The sequence below is a fragment of the Durio zibethinus genome, chromosome 17 (genome assembly GCF_047325235.1).
Source record: "Durio zibethinus cultivar Kanyao isolate XHJ-2024 chromosome 17, ASM4732523v1, whole genome shotgun sequence".
NCBI lineage: Eukaryota > Viridiplantae > Streptophyta > Magnoliopsida > Malvales > Malvaceae > Durio > Durio zibethinus.
In genome coordinates, this window is record NC_143178.1 from 4,464,643 (window position 1) to 4,481,155 (window position 16,513).

Below are 16,513 nucleotides of genomic sequence, written 5' to 3' on the forward strand. Positions count from 1 at the left end.
GCCGAAAAAAGGAAAAATAAAAAACTAAAATTAATAGAAAGGATAATAAAAGTAAAATATCTTCAATGCACCCAAAAAAAACTTTAATTGGTCACGTCATGCCAGCTGTATAAATTGAGAATGAACTTTGTTTGAGACTTCAATAACGGGTGGTCTAAAATATAGGATTGATATGTTTGGATTTGATTCGATTATTTGGATAATATATAATATTGTAAATTTTTTAAATATTATTTAAATTTGAATCGATTTTTTTTAAAAGTTAAATTAATTTAAATATTATTATTATTTTTCGAAATAATTTCAATTTGAATTAAATATTATTGGTTTGATTTAGTTTATTAGTTTTTAAATTTTATTTTTTATATATTATTTTAGTAAGTATTTTAATATATTTAAATAAATTTATATATAAAATAATTGTTTTTATTTTATAAAAATTTAAAATATTTATAAAATTAATAAAAATATATAATTTGGTTTAATATAATTATTTTTTTCAATCTGATTTAAAATTTGATTCTAATATAATATATATTTAATATAGGAATATGATTCAAATTGAATAAAAAAATTGATTTAATTGAATCAAATATTATGATTTGAAATTATTTTTTAATTTTTTTCTCAAGGCTATTTCTAGATAAAGTTCAATAAATGTATTCGATTTTTTTTTTTATTTCAAGTAACAATTATTTCAAATATTATCGATCCGTTGTCCTCTTCTTTAATTCTCCCATTTTAGTTGATAGATATGACAAAACATGACAGGGAGTTTCTGCATCACGATTCTTGTTCTTCACATTTTATTTTATTTTTTATAAGTGAAATTATTTAAATATTTATCTCACAAATTGTTAAATATTCATGTCCAACAAATTTTTAAATTTTTGAAAATGCATTTTTGAAAAGTTATTTAATTTTTTTTAAAAAATGAATTTTTAAAAAATTATAAAACTTTTTTGAAATCTATTTTTACGAAGAGGAGTGTGAAATTTTAAGAAAAATTGTAAAAAAAAAATTATGAAAATTTTTTATAAATAATATAATGAAAAAAACATTATTTAAAAATCATAAATTGTAAAATTAATAAAAAATTAATTTAACTATTTTAATTTAAAAACAAATAAAATCTTACTAGGCTTTAACAAAATATTTCACCTCTTAATATTACGATGATAAGAGTTAAAATTTTTTAAAATTATATAAGTAATATTACTGAATAATATATAATTTTATGTTACTAATATTGATTTTTTTTTACGATTGAGCATTCTCACCATACTAAAATTAATTTATAATTGAACCCTTCAATACATATATGTATTTTTTTTTTAAAATGAAATTTGAATATTTTCATCCTTTTAATTTAAGTCGTATATATATGATTTCATTAACTGTAAATTTGTGAGTTCGTATTTATCTCTGAGTAATATTTGGAGTGGTTATTTATGATATTATACAATTTGTGCAAGGAAACGTGCGTACAATATGCTTGTGATTGATCGCTTTAATGGGATTTTTATTTTTTTGGCCGGATGAGAGAAATTATTAAACGTCTGACATTCTCTCGCGCTTGGTGCCAATGAATTTTTTTTTTTTTTTTGGTTTTTTGATGGTTGATTGTATCTTTTTAGGAAAATTAAATAGTCACATAAGAACCGATGCTTATTTGGCCGACTTGAATGTTAATTTATTTTTGTCGATCAAACCAGAACGTCAAATACTATTTATTTCCTTTTCCTTCTAGTAAATGTGGGAGAGACACCGAAGGACAACAGCAACGTGCCAGAGGAAACCCATATCATTTGCTGATGGAGCGGCGCACATGATTCTTTCTCTTTTTAGATATTTTTTTTGGTCTTCTCCATCTTTAAGAACTTTGCATATTTCTGATTTTCTCTAATCCAAACTGAGTGGAGCCGAAAAGAAAGAGATCTGAATGGGGAAGCAAGCTATAAGCAAGGTCTGCGTTGCTGGAGTTGCAGGATATTTAGGTTCTTGGCTTGTTAAGAAGCTCTTAGAAAAAGGCTACACCGTCCATGCAACGCTACGAAACTTGGGTTTTTTTCCCTCTCACTTTCCCGCTTTTTTTCCCTCTATGTGCTTGTTTCCTGCATTTAATGAAATTTCAGATGATAGAGAATTTGACATCTGAATTGCAGAGGACAAAGAGAAAGTAGGCCTTTTAAAGTCACTCCCTGGTGCAGACACCAAACTAGTGTTATTTAAAGCTGATATGTACAATCCCAATGAGTTTAAACAAGCAATTCAAGGATGTGAATTTGTCTTTCACGTGGCTACTCCACTGCAAACTGGCAGTGACAGCACTCAAAGCTCGCAGGTTAGTCTCTTCATCATGTTAGCGGCCAGCTGCTGATCATTGATTGTTTTCATTCCCTCAAGCCAATTTTACATGCAGTAAATAAAGTCAAGGTGATGGTAGCTTCTTTACTGTAACAGTAGTTTAAAGGTTCTTTTTGTTGTTTTTCTTTTTTGGGGGGGGGGGGGGGGGGTTTACACAGGAAATCGTTGAAGCAGCAATTTCAGCAGTGAGGAGCATCGCTGAGTTCTGCATCCAATCACAAAGCGTTAAACGGCTTATGTACACAGCTTCTGTGATGGCATCCTCACCACTAACAAAAGATGGATTTAACATCCAATCTTGTGTAAATGAATCGTACTGGACTCCTATTAATGTCACATTAACCCACGGCCTTGAATTTATGCGGGTACTCTCCTTCGCTCCCTCATTTCCATTGCCCTGTGACTGACAGATATGTCCCTGTCCCTGCCTCTTGCTTTAATGTTCAATTTATATATGTATATTTATATCTATATATTCAATCTTTATATGCAATTTATAATTATATCCCTCTGTTTATCCAAATGCACTTCTGCAATTTTTTTATTTGAATTTGGTTTCTCTTTGCTACTTCTTTTTTTCTAATATTAATTAATTGCTTTAAATATTATAAATTTCAATCCCAAATTTCCCGACATAAAATTTCTGCTGTTATTATTATTATTATTATTATTATTATTTTGATAATGAATATCCTGCTGTTAGGCATATACTATATCAAAAACCCTAGCGGAGAAAGAGGCATTGAGTTATAACGACAATCCTGATGGCAAGTTAGAGGTTGTAACTCTTCCCTGTGGCCTAGTGGGAGGAGAGACACTACTCTCTTTTGTTCCTTTAAGCGTGGAAGTGATGTTTTCGCAGCTTATTGGCAAATTACCTACTTTCAAGGGATTAGAACTTCTGGAAGAACTTTTGGGATCCATTCCTATACTACACATCGAAGATGTTTGCGATGCACATATCTTTTGCATGGAGAAACCATCCATAAGAGGCAGATTCATTTGTGCAGCAGCTAATCCAACCATCAGAGAAATCGCAACGTATTTTCGACAAAATTATCCACAATTCCAGATAACAGAAGAGTAAGTTATGATTAATATATATATATATATATATATTATATAATTATACTAAATATACTAAAACATTTTATTATTTGATTTTGATTTCAATGGACAGGTTCATGGGGGAAGAAAAGAAAGGCATTGCATGTGATTCCAGCAAATTGGTGAAGATGGGTTTTGAGTACAAACACGACATGAAGAAAATATTAGATGATAGTGTAATATGTGGAAGGCGATTGGGAGCTATCTTTCTCAATTAGTCTTGAATTTATGATCAAGCCAAATCACTTGGATTTTGGCAACAGATTAAGTGGTTGCTTATAATTTCATGTCAGTTTTCACTACTCACTAGCTTGCCTATTAAGTTTCAAGTAATTAATCAGTGGGTTATGGCTGTGCATTGCCTTTGCCAGGAACTACATATTTGAAATATTTGATGAAAAAACTTTTGAAATAAAATTGTCTAGGTTATTTCATGTGCAATTTGATCCTTTGGCTCCTCAAGGGAATTGTCAAAGTGAAAATGGAGCAATTCCTGTAATTAAGGATACATAGAGACGTTATTTTATTGGCTTCAAAGCTTGAACTGAAAAAATCTGATATAAGCTAAGTCTTTTACTTTGTGTTTCTATATATAATCGGATAAGACAATTAAAATTACGTGGGAATAATTACTAACATTCAATTGTCCATTAACTAAGATAATAATTTTACTGATTAGATTTTTTAAGATTATAAATTCAAGATGATTTCTTTTTGGAAAAGATAAATTCTAAATGATTTAAATACGTACTTACTATCTTCCTGATTCGAATGATTGATTAAGAATGTTAAACAAAACACTCAATTATGGGTATAGTTTGATTGCATTTTTTATAAGATTGGAAACGTATAAATTTGGAAACTCCATTTTTCGGTGTGCTTGTTGTGGCGTATTTGACTGGAAATAAACTTTCTTGTCGAATGTCGATGGCACCCAAAATATTTCCTTTGCCGTCTGAATCTCGACTTCGCCGCCTCTCGCTGACTTTTGCTTTTGTTTCAACCACTTGTTCGCTTGTTTTTTTGGTTTGTTCAGATTTCCTTGGCCAGTTGGCCTCTTCCACTGGTATTATGCGGCTAGGTTTAAATGTTTCTTGAGAGAAAAATAAAACAAAATTATAAACAACAAGATTATGTCTGTGTCATGTTCATTAATGTAATCAAGGGACAGTCAGAATATATTAGATTATCCGTCAACAGATAATTAGCAGACTTTGGACGGGTTCAATCCAACAACGCAAGATAGCAACTAACCTTATTTAATAGTCATCGGAGTTCTGGCATGAAAGGGTTCTGACAAATTACTTCCCACCACCTCCCTTGCATTAATTTGTTCCTCAAAATAACCAATAAAAACAATACTTAATATATACTTGTTTATAGATAATTCATTTTTTATTTTTTGATAAATTATATATAAATATCATACGTTTAAGTTCGAAATAAATTTGCTCCTAATATTTAAAAAGCAATACTTAACCTCCTTATGTTTTACTCTGTTAGTATTATCTTTATCGCTGTTAGATTTTTTTTTTCCTAACTTTACTCATCAGGACACTAATCCACCATTCATCACCATTCCCTTAAGCTTTCTCTCTCTCCATTTTCAAATTTTACTTACCAAGCCACTACTCATTTACATCTCCTCCATGCTCGTGAAATTTTCTCACAAATATATGGGAAAAAAATGTCATTATGCTAAGCAAATTGAATAAAATCTTTTTTCCCTTTTTTCTCTTCTCTTCTTTTTCATTTTGCATATTTGATAATGGCTGCCAACAACTAGAAATCATCCCTTATATCTCATTTTTCACAATTTATTCTTTTAATTATCTTACCCAACTCTCTCTTTCTTCAAACCTAAAACCTTAAAATTGTTTTTTTAATCGAACCAAATGCATTGATAAATTTTTTATTAAAAAACAAAGCTAAATTAAGAGAGATGGCTTCGATTATATTACTATCACCACTGAAATCAAAAAACAGCAATGAATTACTTAATTATGCTGTTATTTCTATTTCCACCAAACTCAGTCGCTTTGGTTTTCAATGGATTGTTGAATAGGTCTTGAAATTTATAATATGTTAGTTTTGAAATTTTTTTCTTTTCTTTTTTTTTTTTTCAATGGGTTGCTATGTTTTGAAATTTATGAAATTTGAAAATTTTTTTTTTATTTTGAGACAATACAAAATGGTTAATATGAATTTTGTTGCTACAGAGTGAAAAGATTAAAAAAATCTCAAAACTAAAGAAATATATTAGAATTTAAAATTTCATGACAAATCCATATGGTATGATTTGGGATTTACCAAAATTTAAAAGAAAAACAAGTTGCAAATGTTTGGAGGTAGACAAGAAGTAAGAAACATTTATAAAAATTGGAAACAATGAAGGAAAAGATGAAAAAAAATTAAAGAACTTCATTTGCTTGGTTTTAGAGAGAGAGAATAAATTGATGATAAAAAGGAAAGGAAAAAAATAATAAGAGATGGAAAAAGTAACGGTTCTGGATAAAAAATAATAAAATAAATTATAAGATAGTTAAGTATCAATTTTTAAATCTCAAGAGTCATTTTCAATCCATCTCAAACCACAAGATATTATATGTAATTTACACCATATTTTTTATTATGGATAAACAATACCTAATCCATAAAGGAGTAGTAAAGCATATTTTTATTTTTAATGTTGTTTATAGACAATTTTAAAATTAGTCACTAAATTGTTATATTAATCAACATCAATAAAACATCAATTGGCATTTCTATTAGTTTCATAGTTCTAAGCTTTAAAAACATCTAATTTTGTGTAGTATATTAGGACAAGGCCAGAAGATATGATAGTAAAAAAATGTTATGTCTTGTTGTACCGACATGAAAACCTTATGTCTTCATTAGAGAAAAGAGCTAGTCAAATCGAAGGATATAAATGATACATTAATACTTGTAAGTTACTTAAATTCGACTCAAATAAAACTCAAATTTGGTTCAGTTATTATCGAGTCGAGCTCGAATAACTCAATTTATTGAATGAGCCAAGTTTAAGTATTTTAATATTCAGCTTGAGTAGCTTGTGAGCCTAATTAAGTTTTTATATTTTAATATATTTTAATTAGTAATTTACTGTTTTACCTTAATATACCAAACCTAAAAAACCTTAATGCAATTTTCATTTGTTCTTTATTTCTCTATTTCACTCCCAAGTTCCGACTCCTGACTCTAGCAAGCTATGCCGATTTTCCTCTCTTTGCCTACCTTAAAAAATCAAAGGCCAACTTTCTCTTTCTATCGATCGACCCCAGCAATACATCAGTAGCAACATTTAGGATTCTGGGTTTGTGAACCATGCTTGGATCTATAAATTTCTCCACTAGGTTTTTTTTTTTTTTTTTTAAGGAGCCATGGTTTGTTTTCGTCTGTTGTTGGCCACTTTATGAGATGCTTTTTACATTGAAAGGTAAAGTTGTTTAAGCTTTTTTTCTAGCATAGCTCTAATTTGTATTGTGTTGTTGGTTCCAATAGAAAGTGAAACTTTTATGTTTGATTATTATTTAAAATTAAAAAAATACCCTCAAACTTGTTGTAAAAACTTAGTTTCCACAAACATATTGCTCTTTTGTTCTAAGAAATTGTGTAATGAAGAGAAAATACCCTTTTTTTCTTTTCCATTTTCAGTATGATAAGATCCAAAACTACTTTATTTGAAGAGCAGTATTTTTTTTATTTTAGTACAATTAGTGCCAATAAATCTAGGAATCAAAGGTAGAAAGACTCAAATTAGATGCATTTTATTTTTCAATAATGCACTAAATATTAGTCAACTTATCCATAACTAGATACATGCATGAAGCTTTCAATAAAAAACCCAATCATTGTCTTGGATTAACTTTTACATATATTATAATATATGATATATTTTTTTGTTTTATCATCCTAAATAAGGAGAAAAAGTTTACGATGTTCCACTTGTGTAATCAAGATATTTTTAATTTGATCCTTCTCTAGTCGAACTTGCATTTTCCTGTGCATCTTCCTTTTTTGTCTTCAATTTTAATTGAGTGATTCAAGTTTTAATTAATTCAATTCTTAATATTTTTGAAAAAAAAATATTGTTAAAATTTTGAATAAAATTTTATCTAAGATTAAAATTTCAAAATTTTAAAATTTTTATATTGTCCCATTAACTTCCAATTAAAAATATAATAATAAAGATTTTTTAACTCAAAAAATGTAGTAATAGTTTATTTTGTTAAAGGTAACTTGGTCTTTTACTAAGCAAACCGAGACTTCAACTGTTTCTATTTTTCTATTTTTATTCCTCTTTGCTTGGCTATATAAATATTTATTTCTATTTCTATTTTTGTAAGTAATTTTCATTTCTATTTTTATAATAATGCAGTAGTGTAGCAACAATAGTACTAATTAAAGTTTTATAATAATACGTAGTGCAGCAGCAGTAGTAATAGTCTATTTTGTTAAAACTAATTAGCTAGAATCATGTTCTAACATTCTACTGGATAAGGATCTTGTTATGTATTCCACGAAATTTTCATGTTCATGTTGAGACATGTGGTGTTGGTAAATGGATACTATAGTATGTACATTACTCACATATATATATATATCTATTAATTTAAATCACTTACATGTTTCTAACAACTTGTTTGGATGCAAGATTTTAATTTGTTTGGCATTATTGTTTGATCCCAAATTAAATTATTGTTTTGATTTGTCTTTTTATTTTTTTTTTTATGATAAAAAACTAAACATATCATAAACCATACTAGATATATCTTCTATACCATTTTAGCCGACAATAAATTCATTTGCTAGCCAAATTGTGTCAGATAATGATAATGGTTCAATGAATAAACTTTAAATACCACTGATGGTAACACAAATAAAACACCAATCATTGATACTAATAATAGAGAATGAGATGATACTGACCTTGAAAAGCATGAGAAAAGTAATGAGAAAAAGAGGCAAAAGATATATAATATTTGATTAGAGTTTAAAGAAAATAGTTTTCCTAATGGTTTCAAAAAAAGAAAGTGTGTCTATTGCAAGAAAAAGCTAGCTATAAATGCAACTAAAAGTATAACTCAGTTTAAAATGCATTTGATAACTTGTGTTAAGAGAAAAAATTTTCAAAATCAACAGCAAAAAGATCAACTTCCAGCCAATAGACACATGTGGTGATGTACAGATACTACCTGCTCTCACAGATGTTAAGTTTGACATGGCAAAGATGATAGAGGTAGCTGTATATTGGATACTTATGCATGAGTATCCTTTTTCTATGGAAGAGAAAAGTTTTAATATGATGCAAAAATGTGAGATGCCTAAATAGGAAAAAATATCATTCAATACTATTAAAAATGATTGTATGCAAGTTTATGAAGCAAAAAGAAGAAATTAAAGGCATTGTTGAACACTGTTAGTAAGATTAATTTGACGACAGATTTATGAAAGTCAAATAATAAAAAAATTGAGTACATGGTTCTTACAACAGACTTTATAAATTTTAATTGATAATTGCAAAAGTGCATTATCAGCTTTGTTCACATACCTCCTCCTTATCATAAGGTTAAGATTGTTTATTATATTTTTAAGTGTCTAAAGGAATAGGAAATTGAAAATAAGGTGTCTACACTCTTTGTGGATAATGCTTCAAGCAATGATATGGTGATAAGAATTCTTAAAGACACTTTTTCAAAAAATAAGAGGTTACTTTATGGAAGAAAATTATTTTATGTTTGGTGTTATACGTACATCTTAAATCTCATAGTTCAAGATGGTCTTTCTAAGATTAAGAATATGATTGAGGGTGTTCATGAAAGTGTCAATTTTATTAATCAAAATGATGTAAGACTTAACTCATTTTCTAATATAGTACAACAGCTGCAGTTGTCGATGAAAAACTCATTCTTAATTGTAAAACACATTGAAATTCAACATTTGAGATGTTTTCGACTGCAATTAAATTTAGATAAGTGTTTTCAAAACTTAAGGAATGAGAATCTCATTATGAATGTTGTCTAAATCATAAAGATTGAGAAAATGTGGAGAAAGTCTATAAGATTTTAAAAGTTTTTAATTGAGTTACTAAAATAATCTCTAGAAGTGATTATCCAACTTCAAAACTATTTTTGAATGAAGTTTACCGTGTAAAAGTGTTATTGGATAAAAGGATGAATGATGAAAATAAGTTTGTTCAAGCAATAGTTCACAAGATAAAGAGTAAGTTTAATAAATATTAGGGAGAATATAATTTGTTAATAGCTATAGCAACTATCTTAGATCCAAGGTACAAAATGAGGGTGGTTGAGTTTTGCTTTCCTTAATTGTACCTTAATAAAAAAGTAAGAGAAAATATTGCTAGAGTTCAAGATGTGTTTTATGAGATTTGTGAGGAATATGTTCATGAGTGTCAAATTGGCAACATGTATAGTGCTGAAACTTAAGTACATGATAGTGGTATTAGTGGTATGAATATAGAAACTTTTTCTTTTGGTTGGTCTAAATTTGTAAATTATGTAAAATTAGTTGAAACTACTTAACCACAACAATCTGATCTAGATGTCTACCTAACTGAAGGTTGCTTTATTTATAAAGGAGATTCCATTGAATTTGATGCTTTGGAATGATGGAAAGCAAGCACTTTTAAAATACTATATTTTATCCAAGATGACTCGTGATATACGTGCTATCCCTATCACTACAGTGGCTTTAGAGGCTAAATTTAGTATATGAGGTAGAATTATTGATACATATCGTGCCTCTTGAGCTCCTAACACAATACAAGCATTACTTTATGGAGGAGATTGGTGTCAAAATCTTCATGAAATGAAAAAGAATAACAAAGTGAGTTTTCTTATTACTTTGTTATTTCATGGCTATCATTACTTTAATTTAATTTTTAACTATTATTTTCCTTAACTTTGTTTATATAGAAAGAGAATAAACCAATTGAAATTGTATTCAAAGTCCCTTAAAGTGAGGATATCTAGTGTCTTTTATACAATTATGAATATTATTACTAAATACTTTTAGTTTGTCACAACATTACTAAAGAAAAATAAGTGGTAGCAAGTTTAGCTTGAGCTTTTTGCATTACAGTTTACGAATCATAGGTTAACCAATGACAAAAATTTATGCTATGGCAATTGACAAGACATTGTCGATATTTTTTTACTTTGATTATGAGGCAATTGACAATATACAATCCATATTTATGCTAATTTTAAAATTATTGATCATTGTAATAATATCATAATCTTCTTTTTTATATGGGTGCTTCTATTATATATAAGTACTCTTTAATTCTATAAAAGTTACTCTTATTATTATTCTTATTGTTAATTGCAATTTGTTTGTTTTGTAATTATTCTTTTGTGTAGGTTTGTTAAAAAAAAAGGGTCAAACGATCATTTGAAGACATAATAGTGTGAAGGCACTATGATAAGCATATATATTGTTGTTAATTTGTTGTAACTTATGTGTGGACTTATTTGCTTGGATATTTAATTTTTTTTAATTAGAACTTTAATTTTTAAGTTTCATTATGTCTTTTATTTGTGTGTGAATCATTTGATAAAACTTTTATTTGTTTGGATTTAGTTGTTGCGTAAATTGTTATTATTATTATTGTTGCTATTATTATTGTTATTATCTTGAAAATATAATATTTATTAGGTTGATAAGAAATAGTTGTAAAAAATCTAGAACACGAGCTCAAACTCGAATATAAGAATTAAGTTTATTTTTACATGTTAATTAAATCTAATTGAGTAAATTTGAGTAGTTCGATTTTTATCTTGAATAAAATTTGAATTAAAAAAATAAAATTCAATCAAGTTTAAGCCAAATTTTAAGTCAAATTTAAAATATTGTATCGACTTAAACTCGATTGATTACACCCATAATCAAATCTAATTATGATAATATAATTGACCTCTTCATCTTATCTTGAGTTTAAACCTTAAGGTGTTAAGTTTATATATATATATATATATTAATTTATGATTATAATAATAAAAAATAATGGTAATTGATTTCTATTCAAAGTTACAATTTGAATGACAAAGTCACTCCTTATATATTGTCAACTTTAAGCGGCGATTGGCCAAAAAAAAAAAAAAACTTTGAGAGCGATAAAAATGAAAAATCTCCCGCATTATTATTTCTTAGATGTGCAAAATTCGTATCCCAGCCCCGTTATGATAGGTTTTAGAATCTATTGTTTTTTATAGTCGACCTTCTGCAAAGCACTCAAACTTTTTTTTTTTTTTTATCGTTCTATCTTTTTTTTTTTTTGGATCATCTTCAATTAAAAATACAAAAAATGGACCATTCTAATTAAATTTGATAATATATATATATATATACTCATCTCATATTAAAATATATAATTTTAAAATTTTAAAAATTATCGTATGACGGTTTATTTTTATATGTAAAACAAGATTTTTTTTTTTTTCGTATTATTTTGTGTTATCAGATGCAAATTAAATGCATGTTCTTTTTTTTTTTTTTTTTTTTGAGGTTATATACAGATCAGGCCCACTATATCAACCCAGTTTATACACAAGGTACCTTATGATTAGCCCAACTCATACACAAGGCAGATTGTTGCCTTGGAATTTAGAACCCATAATCCTACAGATTAAATTTCTCTAATCCACAGTAATAGTGATAGTATTATCGACCGGAGGGACAGCCAAACTCCAATCCAAAGGAAGAGGCAGAACCGAAGCTTCAGTCACGATGAATCTCAGTTGTGTACTACCTTTGTCTAAACTGCCCAATTATCTTGTCCCTATAACTTTTCCGGGTTCTTTTTCTTTCTTGGACAATTACCAAGCAAACCCAAGAAAATCAAGCGGAGATTTCTGGAGTTTTAAAGATGGAAAAGTTGTCAAGAGGAAAGTAGGAATTGTACGTGGGTGGTTGTTGCCAGTGGATCCATGGGCACCAAACATTGACTCAGAAAACATTGCTTCACAACTTTTTGCAGTTTCTTTGTTTCCATACATTGGGTTCTTGTACTTCATCACCAAGTCTAAGTCTGCTCCCAAGCTCACCCTTTTTGGCTTCTACTTCTTGCTTGCCTTTGTCGGGGCTACCGGTGAGTTTTCTGGGATATACATATTTCTTCCTCAGATCTTTTTATTGTATTAATTGATACTATGAGGTTACTTTGTGCTCTGTCTTTTGTTCTAAATTTCAGAAATGAGATGGATTTTGAGATGGGAGTAGGGGATGGATTCTCTTTGCCATGACTTAAAAGAAATTAGCTCTTGGCAAAAAATGGAATAAAATTACGAGAAATCCATTTTGTTGATAATGCTGAGATACCATTATTTTAGCATTTATCCCCTTCTTGTTTTGTCAAATTGTGTAATTGGCATGCTAGATTTTTTAATTTAATTTCTATTGTTCTCATATTATATGCTACCATTTTTCTTTGGATAATTATATGTACATTTTGAGACCCTGAATTGATGGCTTCTCATAGCTTAGGGCAGAGATGTATGTTGTGATAATGGGGCATCTATCTGCAAGCTGTAACATTTCTGTTAGAATGGTAGAAAATTTGTGTCTGCCTTTTCTCATTTCAAAATCTGGGGGGCAGCTTGCTTCCAAGTCGTCTACGTGATTTCTTCTGTTGTGAGTTGGAGAATCCCATGACATACTAAAATGTTTTGTCAGCACTGATCATTGGTGTAGCACTTCACATAGATTTTATTGGTTTTAGCTGCAAGTTTTTCTTGTTTTTGCTTCAATTTTTCCAGGGTGCTTGTTTTCATCTTTCCATATGCTGCCTAATATACATTTTCAGGTTTTCAGCTTATTCACTTCTTTTCTATTTGAATCCGTGGCTATATTTCCAATTCCTTGTTTACTTGATCAGTAGAGTTGGGCTGCAAAAGTTCACAATTCTGCCCAAACAGAAAAGAAATGAAAGCAGGAAAAGGTTATTTAAAAACAAAATGTGGCTTCATTCAATTTATTGTTGTATAAATTTTCTTACCGTGGATGCTTTTCGTCTGCAATTTGATTTTGCTATTGGTGGCTTTGTTCAGCTCTACTAATTTCCTTTATATTGGTCTTTTGCTGACTTTGTGTCTACTGAGCAGTCCCAGCTGGAATATATGGTAAGTTTCTCACAGTGAACAAGAATTACTTTTAACACTTATTGATTTTAACATATGGATGCCAAATTTTGACTCTATCTATGTGATTGAGACAGCAAAGGTGAAATTTGGTACTTCCTTGTCTAATGTGGATTGGTTACATGGAGGGGCTGAATCACTTCTTACTTTAACCAATTTATTCATTGTCTTGGGGTTGAGACAAGCTCTTAGGAAAGCTGATGATGCAAAAGAACGCACATCAAGCTCTGTTCCAAACGTGAAAAAGCAGAAGAAGCCTTACGTGTAGATGGAGTAAGTAACATTCAATTTAAAATTATATCCTTGCCATTTCATTGTTCTAGTACTACGAGCTATTCTTAATTCTGTTGAATGGTGCTTCTTTTCTCGCAGTTTTCTTGTTTCAGAAGGACTTCTAATGCCTAATATTTTCTGCAGTGGGACATAGTTACTATTGTTCTCCTGTGAATCCCTCAGCACATATGCAACAGACAATTCTTCTTTGGTGCTGACTAGAGCTTTGTTATTGGTTCATTTTCAAATCTCTTCTAACATATTGCAACTTTCCAATCTAGAATTATTGATGATGCCAGGTTTCTCCATGTCATCATTATATCTCTTATAGGCACCACTACTGGGTTTTATTTGTGCATGTATTCCATTCACTTGAGCGTCAAGACAAGCAATCAATGTTGTGTCTACTAGAGGGATCATTTGAATGTAGATTCTTTTTCCCATGTATATGTAGAATTTTCTCTTCTCAAATCCGGGATGTGTTACTTTCACTCAATATGATGTTATGGACAACGTATTTGGATTCTTTTTGGTAAACATCTACGTACCAATATTATTGCAGCTGCGATTAAAACAAATGTCAAAACCTGTTATCCCAGGGAATTTCTTACAACCAACATTAAATTGAAAGAGACTCATGTAGGTGCAACACAAAGCTAGGATGAACAGATGCAACCAGCTAATCTGGCCAGAGGAACCTGAAATCAACGTCTACCTTTACACTTATTTATGTTGTGAAAAAGAGTTAGGAGAAAAATCCTGGGGTGTCAAATTGGATATTTGGATCTAACTCCACTTGATCAAGTGAGAAATCCAAGTCCATAATTGGAGAATTGGTGGCCGAAGTGTTGGCTGAAATCAACTCCGTGAGATCAGATTCAGAATGTTGTGCATTAAAAAATCCTCCGAAGTTGTTCGTCTGAGAAGGAGAAACTGAAAAGTAGTTTAATTCAGGTGTGTCAGGAGACATGAAAGGCGAAGAAAAGTTGCCAAAGACATTGTTGTTATCAAGTACTCCCGAAGGTGAAAAACTATTGTTTTCGCTCTTAAGGCACCCAAATGATGTTGTTGAAAGAAAAGAGAAGGACGGTGCCATCTCTTTATTGTCTAAGCCCTCAGTATTGACCTTTAGGCCTTTTCGAAAATTTAAGAGGATATCTTGTGATTGCAATTGTTGGTTATTGTTATTATTAAGGTTGTTTGATTTATATTCTTGTTTTTCTGGTGATGCTGGTTGTCGAACTGCCTGGTTGCCATGGGCACATGTGTGAGTTCCTCTGTAAGTGACATCAAAGATGGTGGGATCTTCATCTGATCTCTGGACTTGCTTTGTAGCCCAGCAGTTCTGGGTGTTACGGTAGGTGCATCTGTAATAGCTTCTGCAAACGTAAACAATCTCTCATCAAGATTTATACTAAATAGGAATGAAGATATTTAGAGGAAAAGAAGAGGTTATGCCTCTAGTCCATTGAACTCAGTCAAAAACAGAATGGTCAAAAACAGAGTAGCCTACTTTCCTTTTTTTTTTCTTCCTGAAACCAAAGATGACCAAAGTGCAAAAATAGTTGGTCTAGCTTTGAATATGTTTAATAGAAGAAACTGTTTAGCAAATGATTAGATGAGTAGATTCTTTTCAAGAAAAAAAAAAGGGTCTTTCAAGTAAGAGAAGAGTGACTTATCACCTAGGATATTTGGCTCCGAGGATATCTTTTTGCCCATATTTTCTCCAGCTGTAGCGATCATCATGAAGTCCCTCCAGCATGCTTTCAGAACTGACTCTCACCTGATCCGTCCATCTAGGCAACATTTTTCTGCAAAACCCAATCCCAAAAATATGTTCCAGGAATCATTAGCATCAATTAGCTATAAATTTGCAATAACATACAAGAATTATAACTTGTAGCTTGCAAATTCACCTCTTCTTTGACACATCTCGGATATCCTGGTTATCCTTATCTAAATCATCACTCCGAGGGCTGCAATTGATGGATAGCGGAGACTCTGAGACACCAGATGTTGCTCCTACATTCTGTTGTGGCTGTCCCATGGGCCCACTCAATTTCAAAATCAGAAGAGCTTTCTCATAGGATGACAAAATCCTCTGTACTAACAAGTCCCCGGATTCAACAGAAGATGCTGCACCCAAATGCACCCTTAACTGTTTTGCTAACTCCATTCCTTGAATCAGCTCACTGATCAGTGTCCGCTGCTCCCTGTTCCATTTGTGCTCCATTTTTCTCCTTCTTCTTCTTCTTCCTTTTTACGGTTCTCACAGCAAGATATTACAGGAAGTAGAAAGGGATTCCTTCCTTGAAACTTGGAAGTACTAATTCATAATACTACCAATTCCAAATATACTAGACTGGGTAAATTTGGTTATGCAGAAGCCAAAGCTTTCCCCTAAGGAACACAAGCAGAAGCAGCCGAAGGGATTGAAATAACCTGAATGGTGAAGAGCAAGAAGCAACAACCATGGAACTTGGCCTGAATGAAAGTTGATTATGTAGCCAAAAGTTAAAGAGTGTTCAAATTTGTTTGTGTTGTGCGTAAACAAAGGGAGAGTTGGGAGAGTGAAAGCTTTTGGCTTT

General features: G+C 30.4%; 2 protein-coding genes and 1 pseudogene across 4 annotated transcripts; 2 read left to right on the forward strand and 1 right to left on the reverse strand.

The window, feature by feature from the left end:
• The first annotated feature begins 1,557 nt into the window (after positions 1–1,557).
• On the forward strand, positions 1,558–3,776 carry LOC111287233 (NADPH HC-toxin reductase 1-like). The gene is made up of 5 exons (XM_022877614.2): positions 1,558–2,063; positions 2,166–2,344; positions 2,526–2,732; positions 3,071–3,450; positions 3,548–3,776. The coding sequence occupies exons 1-5, from the start codon at positions 1,943–1,945 to the stop codon at positions 3,690–3,692; spliced, it is 1,032 nt and encodes a 343-aa protein (XP_022733349.2). The 5' UTR covers positions 1,558–1,942; the 3' UTR covers positions 3,693–3,776.
• Positions 3,777–11,898: 8,122 nt separating this feature from the next.
• LOC111278792 (uncharacterized) lies at positions 11,899–14,372 on the forward strand. 2 transcript variants are annotated; one of them, XM_089746180.1, is made up of 4 exons: positions 11,899–12,604; positions 13,617–13,634; positions 13,730–13,925; positions 14,025–14,372. In XM_089746180.1, exons 1-3 carry the CDS (start codon positions 12,244–12,246, stop codon positions 13,918–13,920), a joined length of 570 nt encoding a protein of 189 aa, XP_089602306.1. In that variant the 5' UTR covers positions 11,899–12,243; the 3' UTR covers positions 13,921–13,925; positions 14,025–14,372. The 2 variants fall into 2 exon arrangements, with proteins under 2 accessions (XP_089602306.1, XP_089602305.1); XM_089746179.1 differs by having other exon boundaries at positions 11,916–12,604; positions 14,070–14,372.
• A 121-nt stretch (positions 14,373–14,493) lies between these two features.
• LOC111278786 (putative WRKY transcription factor 41) lies at positions 14,494–16,513 on the reverse strand (annotated as a pseudogene). The gene is made up of 3 exons (XR_016329089.1): positions 15,842–16,513; positions 15,608–15,736; positions 14,494–15,304 (listed from the first exon to the last, which is right to left on the reverse strand). The product of XR_016329089.1 is annotated as a putative WRKY transcription factor 41 (transcript).